Consider the following 12,048-nt stretch of genomic DNA (forward strand, 5'->3'; position numbering starts at 1 on the left):
AAAATTTTGAAAACACTTTTAAAATTTTGAAAAATCATTTATAAAGTTTAAAAAAAAATTCACTTACAATATTTTTTGAAAAAACACTTTAAAGGTAATTTTCTTAAAAACACTCCTAAAGAAAATACTTCTACTAAAAACACTTCGGGTAGAAACATTCTACACCCTTAATTAAATTTAAGTTGGTTAAGTCATACACATTGAATAGTTTTTAATGATCAAAATTAGATCATAAAACTTACCCATAATGGTTTTTTTAACTTCATATATATATATTATTTACTAAGATTTACTTAACATCATAATATTTCAAGATGATAACAAAAAGCAGATAAATTTACTCATCTTTCTAACAAAATAAAATTTATCATAATATAATTTAATCTGATCAATTGTTTTAAACCATTTCAAATATATAATAATTATATAAATTATCTATGTTGTTTTAAAAAAATAAAATAAATTGGATTCAATTTAGCTCCTACACCATCAGAACCTTGGTCCGAGTCTAATCCAAATTGAGTTGAAATTGAGAAAATTCAACCCAAGCTTAACCCAAATACTCAAAATAGTTTCCTAAATCAGCTTAAATGTCAACCTAAAAATAGCATTAAATTATTAACACAAATGCAAACTGTGTTTGAAAGCAAAATTACTGAATGACACAGACCCTTTTAGGCTTTACGCTCTAGTTTCTATATCATGCACCACACAAGATGAAAATGCATCAAGAATCTACAACCTAACCTAGATCATTTTATAGCACAAGGGCTCAGCATTGAGATGCTTACTGGAGAAGCAGATACAGCCTTCAAGAAGAGTCTTACCTCTTCTTACCCTAGACACAATACATGCATTTAGTGTTATGGAAGACATTCGGCCCATGCCCATGTATGGAGAGCTAATAGCCCGCTCTCAATCCTACCGTTATTAAACAAGGCTTTGATATCATGTTAGACACCAAGAGTGCTGCACATGATTTTTAGATATACATCATGCTCTCTCACATGAAAGAGGACTCAGCACGCTCTGCATGCCAACCTGCGATGAGGAAGGAGGAAGAAGCGAAGTCAGGCAAGAAGACGACCCCAAAGTTGATGGGGCAGAGAGCAGCAGCAGCTACCAAGGAAGACTAGGCTCGTTCCAAACAAATGCATCTGGGTTTCTTTAACAACAAACGACAAGATCAAGAATTCAAACTCAAGAAAACAAAGATATTTATGAACAGGGTAATGCAGCAATATTCCGAGAAACAGACCAACAGATAAAGCAATCAGATGAGATTATTCAATCAAATGTATTTCATTGCTTGGCACAATATGTGCCATATTTGCTACTAAAGATAGCAAAATATTGAGGGTTCTATACAAATTCTGCCACAGAGAAGCCATGTTTTTTTTAACTACCCCTGCAATCTCTCTAATAAGAAGATTACTAACTGTGACAAAATGTTTGAGGAAGAAACTAGAATTCTAGTCTACCGTAAATAATGACACATTTTCCTCCCTAGTAAATAATATTGATGCATTTAGTTCTTCTCCATAGGGCTACTTTAAAATTGATGAGAAAATTGACAAATGACATTGGCATTAGGCAACTTGTGCTTGCAAATAAGCAAAATCTTATTCTGGCTCAAGTCGAAAAGAACCCATTAACCGAACACGAGCATGAGTCATATAGTCTCCTGTCCTTTGTACATTTTGCAAGTTCAACAGCATATTACCTATGAGCAGATGTATGTGGCATTGGGTATGTCATAGGACCCATGTTCATTGGCGCACCAGGAACCACTGCTCCTGGGACTGGGGCTCGGACACCATATGCCATGTGTGGTGGAGCCGAAAGATTCACTGGTGTTCCAACTGCTGAAACAAGGGGTCCTCCTATTGGTTGCCCTATAGTTGTAGAACCATACATGCCAACCCCCGGCGGCGGCCCGGCTGGGGGTTGAGGGGTTGGTTTAGTTGATTTTCCGGAGGAAGCTCCTGAAGCAGAACCATTTGTTTGGCCAGTGATTGGTCCTTGGGGCACAGAAATATCTCCATTGCCAACACTGGTGATATCATGAATGCTTGACCTCCTCCTATCTTTGTTCATCGAGTTTAAGCGGATGAAGTACTTTTGTGCATGACTTGCCACTTGTGTAGGTGTTCTTGTCACCACAAAGTTCCGAGATATACTTCGCCAATCACCTTTCCCATATTTATCCAAACCAAGAAGAAATAACCTGTTTTCAAAGGACACATGACTTAGAGATATACCAATAAAAAAAATACTCACCCCAAGCAAGGATTTAGCAGAGTTTAGCATAGAAAAGAGCAAGTTTCTTAAGCATGACAAGGAAGCATTTCTTATTTTACTATCCACAGACATTATGTTTATCTTCAAGTATGATACAACCATAACTAACATGTAAGGTACCGCATAAGCAACTGCTTGTCGAAACCAAATAGCATTAGCATGCAGAAGGGCTTTCAGCTAAAGCCATAGGAGCAGACAAGGCTAAACCAGATGTCATATATAATTGTTAAGATTAAGCATCCTAAAACACAGTGCATGTGTAAAGTCACATAAAGCCAACATCACTCCATTGAACAGAATTAAGTAAAAAATATCAGGAAATAGTAATGACAGTGATTGTGTAAATATGTGAGAAACAGGATCTCAAATGAGATTGGAAGGTTTGCCCCAGATTGTGTCACTGGCATCTCAAAGGAGTTTGAAGAAGTTATCAGATTCCTCTACTGGTGGTGATTCCAGCTGCAATGAAGTGAGTTATAAGTTGATTGAACACTACAATAGAAGTTGTTAGATCCTATCTACGACTTGAACAGCAGAAGCCTTTTGGTCCCTGCATTTATAAAAGCTTGATCCTGCCCTTATGAACATTTGGCATCTTATTCTTGCATTAGATGCAGATCAACCAATTATCTGGTTAGCCACCCAGCTTAAGTTGATGTAAGAACCTCAGATGAGTACAAGAACCTCAACTTCTAAAGACCTGCACCCAAACTCCTGGCCTGGCAAAGGCAGGCAATATATCCTTTGCCCTCTTCAAGTCTATATAGGCTCTTACACCGATTTTCCTAGGATTTCAAACTGAAAAGGCATCAATATTCAATTTCCTGCTAAGAAAAATTCACATCCAATTTAAGCTCACCCCTAAAAATGTAAGCATCCAATGGGTGTAAATAAGAACAGTGCATCCCGAACTCTTCCTTTTGTTAGACCAGAAATCTTGTGCCTTAAGTCTTTATTTTTGTGGTACCAGATATAGGGGCGGGCTGTTTGTCCCTCTTCTATATATTGAGAGTTAAGTAATTGCCTAAGCTTCTGGTTATGGTTATTTCCTCATTAGCATCTCATGTTCTAGGGTCATCCATGCCCCTTTTTATATGATTTATATTTGCCTATTGAAAATTCATATACACATAATATGTGCTATCCCTTGCATTAATTTTTATATATCAAAATAAAATAAAATATTTGCTATCCACAAACCTTTACTCCCTTTCATAAGCAAAATCCCCAATAGCACAGTTCCAACTATGAAGGACCTCCCCAGAAGCAGAGACCCTCCCTTCAGAAATCCTTCTGTTACACTCTTCTCGCATAAACCAAATCAATGCCAAAGACTCCCCTACTACTACCACCAGTTCATCATCAATGCCAGAGATTCCCCAACTATCACTACCACTTTCTTTAACCATGAATACACACAATACATTAAGGATGTAATAAAGGCTACAGTTCAAGATTGAGCTGAGTGGAAACACACACATCCAACAAGGATATCATCAAAGGATATGGTTCAAGATAGAGCTGAAAGGAAAAATAATTGAGGCTTTGTTGAGTTGACTGACTTGATAAGCATATATTTCTGTAGATCTGGTAGTTTCTTTTGTGTATCTGGTAGTATCCTCATTTTACTCATGTCCTATAATATTTTGTTGTGAAATTATGCTTTTTTTCATTATATTGAAACAGAAGAGCCATATTTCCGCATGTCTGACTGGTGTCAACCATGTGTATGCATCAAAAGAATTATTTCAAAATTTTGGACCAATATTTGTCAAAGAATGTTGGAGAAGCAATATGATATGAGCAATAGCCCCCCTTCAGAAGAGTTTGGGCTACCCGATTTCCATGTGTGTCTCAACTTTACATGGTATTTGTTAAGCCCTTGCATCTCATGTGTAGTCATGGGAAGTTCACTTGTGGATCCATATTTCAATGCAATAAATTACATCCAAACAAACCCAAAAGACAGAAACTAAGACCAAATAAGACTTAAACAAACACATATAAGCAGTTAGAAAACCTCCCAAGTGGTCTCGGGACAATCTTCAAAAATTGTTATATGAATCATGAAGCTTTAGAATCAAGGTCCCTAGGCCTTCGCTTGCACAGTTTTTGGGCTACCATCTATTTCTATCAAGGTTAACCACAACGCCAAGTTCCAAATCAGAAGCATTTCCCATCAAGGTTAATCAGCACCTTGCAAAAAAGTTAGGGCTTGTACAAAAGGAAGGACAAAGAATCCATCAAGAGAGGGAAAAAAAAATGTACAGAGCGTCAAGTGTAAAGCAAAGAAAACCCCTTAGCAGAAAGCCCATGGTTTTCCACTCCAAAGAAAATAGAATATCAGAAACTCAAGAGAGCAACAGGGATCATTCTACTTGTGCAGCTTTTAGTAACAGGCATTAAACATCTAGACATAAAACACTGCATTATTCAGAAATTATCAATGAGAAAATTAATAGGCAACCAAAATTAATGCCTCTCCCCATTAGAAACCCCTTGCCTATTGAACCCATCTTCACTAAGTTAATTAAGCAGGTCATCCCCATGGCTAGTTGTAAAGGTTCAATGACTCCCTGAGTGATCAGATTTAAGTGTAGTCAAGTGGATCAGTTCATTCAATAGTTTTCCCATGTAATGACACTTCCTCTACCCCATGTCAATGCCAAAACGTCAATAATTCCTCTACTCTTCTCCTATGAGTCATAGTAACTTCATTTCAGAATTTCATGAACAATTCTAGGCAAATCACTTTCTATCAGCATTGAGGTTACCCCATCGCATCTCTCACTCACCGGCAGACAAAGCACATGCTTGATTGCTAGTCCCACATGAATGTACTCCAGCACAAGCCTTATCCCATGCCAAGGTCCTGTCAGAAGCTCCTCCTCTATGAAGATACATTTAATGAAACCTTGGTTGCAACATAAGCAATTTAACTGGTCCTTGGGTTCTTCAACATAGGAAAGAAGGAAGAAACAAAAATAGAAGAACATGAAGAAGCCAAAAAGAAGAAATTTCCTCACAGGAATTCAGATTTGGAGTTCATCGATCAAATCAAAAGGAACAAAAAGAGGAAGCTCAAAGAAATTTAGAGTTTGGTGGTTGAAGACAGAATATAAATTAGCTTCTGTGCTCCATTTGCAAAAACCACTAAAACTTTCTAAAAGAAGGAAAAAGACAGCAACATTCTTAAAAATATACTGCCAGTGACTCTAGAGTCTAGACCACACTTATAAGTCCAAAATCAAGTAAATCTTGAAGGTTGGTGTCATCTATAGGTTCAATTGATGTACAATCAAGAGCCACAAGAGGGTGCACTAACATCAAACAAAGAGCAGTACATTGAAAAGGAAAATAATTAACTACATAAGGGAACATAATTCACCAAAGAGATAATAGACTCAAAAACTTTTTAACACCATTCAGCAACACAAGTCACCAGCAACATAAAATAAAGGGGAAAAGATAAAAACATCAAAAAATTTGAATCATACAATCACACTAACCTTATCTCTTGTATGTTTTGAGATGTTCATGTTTTAAACAAAAGAGAATTTATTTAATGGGGCATCATTTTAGACTAACTATCATGAATTATTCACCTGTTATATGGCCCAGTCAGCACAAAGCAAATGATTGGCATGGAACACATACAGGAATCCAAACAAGATTAAAGAGGTCACCATTCTTTGGAAATTACTTCATCTAGTTCTTCTGGGGGATTACCCTATAGTTATTGACAATAATACTAGGGTTTAGGTCTTTCAAGACATTGTAGTCCTATTAATTAAATTTCTTCTATTCACTCAAATAAAAGAAAACCATATGAAAGAAAGAAAAGGAAGACAAAAGAGCTCTGATATACATAATGTCACCAAAATAAAAGTCAAGATTCATATATAGAAAAAATATATACTAAATTTTAAAAATAAGATAAAATAAATAGCATATCAAAAAATGTAGAAATGTAGTATTTCTTTGGACTGCAAAACAAAGTCATGGAACTTATCCCTTTTTTTGCTTTTGATTTGATGGACTTCAATGATCTTTAACCCGTAGGATACATAAGACCTACTAAAAATCAATGCTATACAAGGTCAGTTCTACAACTTGGCCCTAGCAGTGTAGTTCTATTAAAGGCAAAAAGAGGGTGCAGGGTGGTAGGGGTGGGGGGCACAGCACAGCCACAAGGGTGTGTAAACTGAGACTAACTAGAAGCTTTATTCCCACCACAAATCATCCATCACTTTAGAATGTGAACCTTGTCTTTGGGTTTATCCTTTTTTTTCCCTTTTGATAGTATGGACTTCAAAAGATCCCTGAACACTTTGTTGGACACATAAGACCTACCAAGACATTTTTTTTTATCTTTTTTTTTTATAGGTAAATAAGAATTGTATTAAAAGAAATAAAGTATGCTCACCGTATACAAAGAAAAAAGGACCGACAACACAAAAACCCGCTACCGTGCCCTATAGTGAGCCTACCCAATCCACAAAGTCTATCAATGATAAAAATCCACCTTCAATGTACAATCTAACCCAATCCCAAAATAGATACAAAAATGAATTTTTAATTGTTTGATCTGTACTTTCATAGTTGTCAAAAACCCTCTTATTCCTCCCCCGCCATAAAGCCTAAAGCAGACACAACGAAGAAACCTTCCAAGCCTTCTTCCTCTTTTTACCAACAAATGACCAGTGCCAACTCAAAAGGACCTCTCTAACTGAACAACTTAACACCCGCTGGATGCCAGAGAGCGCAAAGATCAACTATCAGAACAAACGAGCTTTCAAACAATGGATGAGTATATGGTCACTAGTTTCTTCTTCTTCCTTACACAAGTAATATCTATTAGGAATCCCCCAACCCTTCTTTTTGAGCTGATCCGGAGTCAAAATTTTGACCCAAGCTGCTTCCTAAGCAAAGAAGCTAATTCTCAAGGACACCCAAGAATTCCAAACTATACTATAAAGGAACAACTCCACCCTCCTATTGGCCAAAGAGGAGTAGAATGACTTAACAGAAAAAGTATCATCCTTCATAGGCAACCAAACCATGGCATCATCAGTCTCCACAAAAATGGGGTGTGCTGATAATCTCCCCAAGAAGGCTTGCACCTCCTCTAGTTCCCAATCATGCAATTGCCTAGTAAACCTAGGACTCTAACCACCATCCTCCCAAAGGTCACTCACTCACCCAAAGCATCTTTAAAGGAGGCTATGGAATAAAGCTTTGGAAAGGACTCCCTCAAGGATGAATCCCCATACCACTTGTCCTTCCAAAACTTCACCTTTTTCCCAAACCCAACTTTAAAACCAATTCTGGTCTTGAACACCTGCCATCTGCCTTTAATAGCCTTCCACACCCCCACACAATGCCCTTCTCTCAGTACTTTAGAACACCAACCCCCCCTCGTCTTGCCCACAATCACCCATTTCCAAAGAGGGTCTCTTTCACTTGAAAATCTCCAAGACCACTTGCCTAAGAGAGCCTCATTGAGGATGGATAAATCTCTAATGCCCAAGCCCCCTTGCTGTTTGTCCAACCAAACAATAGTCCATCTCATTAAGTGCAGCTTTTGTTCCAAGACTCCTCCTCCCCACAAAAATCTCTTTAAATCTTTTCTAGTCTAGCAACTACTCTCCTTGGGATGACAAAAAGAGACATGAAGTAAATAGGCAGACTAAACAAAGTGCTCTTTAGCAAGGTCAACCTTCTACCTTTTGAAAAATACTGCCTCTTCCACAACACTAATCTTCTTCGAAATCTCTCTTCCACCCCATCCCAACCCTAGAGGACTTGAAAGGGGCTCCCAGTGGAAGTCCTAAATAGGTAGATCCGTAGATGGGAGGGAACCCTCCTTACAACCTAAAGCCCCAACAAGATCCTCTAAGTTTGAGACTTCCCCAATGGGGATGAGCTCACTTTTCTCCAAATTAATCTTTAGGCCTAGCATAGCCTCAAACCACATAAGAATCCAGCTCAAGTACCAAGAATTAATGTTGTACAAGGTCAGTCCTACAACTTGGCCCTAAAGGTACGGTTCTACCAAAGGCAAAAAGATAACATGGGATTGGGGGAACAGCAGCTACAAGGGTGTGTGAACTGATAAAAGCTAGAAGCTTTATTCTCACTCCATGAGGGTAATATACGGAAAACAATCTAGGAAATTTGATGTGACAAAACTTTCTCCTAGCCTGAGCATAAGTTTTGAACTTCAACAAATTAATCCACTTCCTAGTGCACAGAATTTAAACCAGTTCAAATTTTAAGCATCACTGTGCTTTCTTATAGAGAAGGATAAGATGAAAAAGATTGTAACAAAGCATAAGAAGGAGATTTTCACCTAGAGGCAGCAAGTTTGAGACAAAAGCAAATTATAATTATTTTGGTTTTAGACTTTCACAAACTGAGTGCAGGTCCTCAAGTTTAACTTGATTTCAACATTTGAAACCTCATATCCATCACACTATACCACAGCTCTATCAAATCCACTTTCAAGAAAAGCAACTAGTTTCTCTTTCATTTTAGTTACACTCTGAAGTTCAAATCTATGTATCCTAGGTCTCCTTCTCCACTGAAACAACCATTGATTCAAAATAGTTCTAGGAGATAATGAAAAATAACTTTAAATTTCTCTGCTCTTATTATTTTAGATCAAAAAAAGAATTAATACAATCTACTATGGAAGACTAAAAACTTACTACAAAATCTCTGATCAAAAAAAGAATTAATACAATCTACTATGAAAGACTAAAAACTTATAATCACACAATAAATAAAAACTTCCTTTCTGACACAAGTGTGGCAAACAAACACATAAACAACAAGACTTTAAGGCCATGTGCATAAGGAAATATATAAATATATATCCAAGTTCCCTTTTCCTCATCTAACTCGCATCATTTTGGATTATAAAATTATAACCTGTTAGCCTCATAGTCTCACAAGAATCCACAAAGTTAATCTGTAAAGCATATAACTAGATTAATAGTGCAGAGACCCACTAATCACTAAAGGAATGCAACAGTAACCAATTTTTATCATTGTTCAGTTATCTTTCCAGTTTCTATATACAATTCTATAGAGGGTATGAAGATTAATTAACAGTGAGAAATTCACCTGTGCTCATCCTCTGTCCAAGCAACCCCTTTGCGACGCTCCTGATCTGACCTTGAAGCCTTCCCTCCATGATTGGACTCACTGTTTGAAAAATGGCTGCCCTTCTTACCAACTGCTTCATCACCCACATGGCTTGATGAACCCTCAGAAGAAGAATTATAGCAAGGTAGAGGCACAGAGCCAGACTCGATCTGGGTAACATCTTCAACTAAAAGCTCATAATGATGTTTAACCTCTTCTAGGGTTTTCCCTGGTACATCTGCAGCAATCTTCTCCCACCGATCTGATAAATCCTCAGGATAAGTTGCCAGGGCATTCTCAAATGCCTTATTCTGCTCCCTACTCCACAAGGAGCTATCACTTACTTCATCTCCGGTCATTTAGTCTTTTAGGAGTCCACTATCAAGAATCACATCCACAGGAAGAACTGAAAAAATATTTCACCATACTGCTCTAAAATCCAGGCAAAAACCCATCTCCAAGACACTGGATTTTTTTAGAATACCTCATATAATTGGATCTGAACAATTCCTTTAAGGGAATAAGGGGTACCCGATAACACTGAACTCTGAATGATTGAAAGAGAAGGATTATGGGAAGCAGATGTGTCAGAGAAGAGAGGCAAGCAAGAAGAGAAACAAACGCCCCCCTCACCAAAGACCAAGGGAGATGCACAAGAGACTGCCTCCAATTAGTCCCCCAAATACCAGTGAAGAAGAAGAAGAAGAATTCAATGGCTCTTTGCTCCACAATTCAAAAATGGACTCTTGTGAGATGCTGACCTAATGATGAAAGAAAAGGCAACAAAGTTCAGTTAGACCATGAGAAATATCTGAATACCATAAAACCCAAAGATGCAATAAATAAAATTTTGGAAAACAAAAAAATGATATTAATGACATCGGTGAATTCACCTGGATAGATGTAAATTACAGTGAAGTCAATTGGACGGTAATTAGATTTTTGGATTGTTCTATGTGGAGACCACAGAGAAACCAAACAAAGGAGAAAAAACCAGAAGCCAATAATGGACCTCAATATAAATATTCAAAATTGCTATTCTTGATTTCAACAAAAACCCAGTTAAACAAAAGCCCTCCTTGATAATAACACTTTTGACAGCACAGGCCCACAAAAATTCATCCTTCTGCTACAATACTGCTTGGCATAAACCTCATTTTTACATATATTTGTCTTCTTCTGTTGATCAACAGAGAGCAAAATCACCATCATTTATATACACACTCCTCATTTGCTACGAAGCAAAGTTAAGGGAAATTCTAACTTTTACTCCAAAAACATCGCAAGCAGACCAATGTACATTTGGGTTTCGGAAGGGAAAAATTCAAAACAAAAGAAAAAACAGAACAAAAGTTCAATTTTTTTTCAAAAATTATTCATACACTAGAAATTCTATATAAAAAACAAAAAGGTTAAATTCCCAGTTTTCTCAGATCCTTCAAATTCTGAAATATGACATCAAAATTCAAAACCATGGGCCGAACCCCCACTATAAGATTTTGGTTTCTAGCCATATTTAGCAAAAACCCACCTCAGAAATATGTTTTTTTCCCACTGAACAAGAGTAAGGGTCCTGGATGTAGATAGTAAACCCAGTTTGTTGACTCCTGTGGTTCAATTTGAAAAACCAATCTCAAGATACCCTAATTTTTTCACTGAAGAAGACCAAAACCACTAAGTGAATCCTGGGTTTTCCTTTTCAACAACCCTTTGATTTGAAAAACCCACCTCAGATTCCACTTCTACTCACTGTTTAACCCTCACAAAACGCCATAAAAATGAAAGATTACCTACAGCTGATCGTACTGCTCTTAAGATTCTGACAGTTTAACCAACACCCAAAAAACCATCATTTACATCATGTGCTATTAACAAAAGAAAAACTACAAATCTAACCTTGAGAGTCCGAGATTTCACTCTACTTCCCCTCTCTGCTTTTCTGTAAAAAGTTTCCAACAAAACCCACAAAATAAAATTAAATTAAATAAATAAATAAAAAGAGTGAGCTTAAGTCAGTAAAACTCCACTGTGTATTTTTACAAGCAAGATTAGAGAACCCTAATGAGAACAAAAAAATGGGAGGGTCTAGAAAGTGAGATAAACCCAAAAGAACCCACGAAAGAGAACAAGATTTGGGTTTAGAAGTAACCCCAAAAGAGTTGAAATTTACGGGATGAGCACAGGGAAACTCTGGATGATGTTGATGCGTTATCCTGAAATATCCACAGGATGGGTCTTGTAGGGCCCATCACAGCAACTACTTGCAAAGAGTAAGACAGCTGGGATTGAAAAAGGCTCACCCAAGTTGCTCACAAAAACACTGGAATCTGCACAAACCCATTAATATCTGACACCGTCAACCCATCATCTGAGGCACAAACAACAAACACTAATCAAACACCCTCAAACTGGAGACCATTTGTATCCCATTTTTTCTTTTTCCCTTTTGACCTTTTTGAAAAATTTTCAGCAGACCCAAGTGGACAAGAAAGTAGAAAGCTACTTCTAGTGGCAGAAAAAACATTTTTTAAATAAAATTTTAAATTAAATAAATAAATAACAAGATTATAAAATATGGATAAGTATTTTATTATGTTT

The 12,048-nt window shown here is 37.0% G+C and overlaps 1 protein-coding gene across 6 annotated transcripts; it reads right to left on the minus strand.

Moving 5' to 3' along the window:
- Positions 1-563: 563 nt before the first annotated feature.
- On the minus strand, positions 564-11,513 carry LOC100268113 (transcription factor SRM1). 6 transcript variants are annotated; one of them, XM_010657688.2, is made up of 4 exons: positions 11,347-11,513; positions 9,430-10,211; positions 1,724-2,227; positions 564-1,165 (listed from the first exon to the last, which is right to left on the minus strand). In XM_010657688.2, exons 2-4 carry the CDS (start codon positions 9,807-9,809, stop codon positions 1,120-1,122), a joined length of 930 nt encoding a protein of 309 aa, XP_010655990.1. In that variant the 5' UTR covers positions 9,810-10,211; positions 11,347-11,513; the 3' UTR covers positions 564-1,119. The 6 variants fall into 6 exon arrangements, with proteins under 6 accessions (XP_010655990.1, XP_019078288.1, XP_019078289.1 ...); XM_019222743.2 differs by lacking the exon at positions 11,347-11,513 and adding an exon at positions 10,982-10,998; XM_019222744.2 differs by lacking the exon at positions 11,347-11,513 and adding an exon at positions 10,344-10,360.
- Between the last annotated feature and the right edge of the window lie 535 nt (positions 11,514-12,048).

This window comes from Vitis vinifera, chromosome 10, assembly GCF_030704535.1.
Source record: "Vitis vinifera cultivar Pinot Noir 40024 chromosome 10, ASM3070453v1".
Classification (NCBI taxonomy): domain Eukaryota; kingdom Viridiplantae; phylum Streptophyta; class Magnoliopsida; order Vitales; family Vitaceae; genus Vitis; species Vitis vinifera.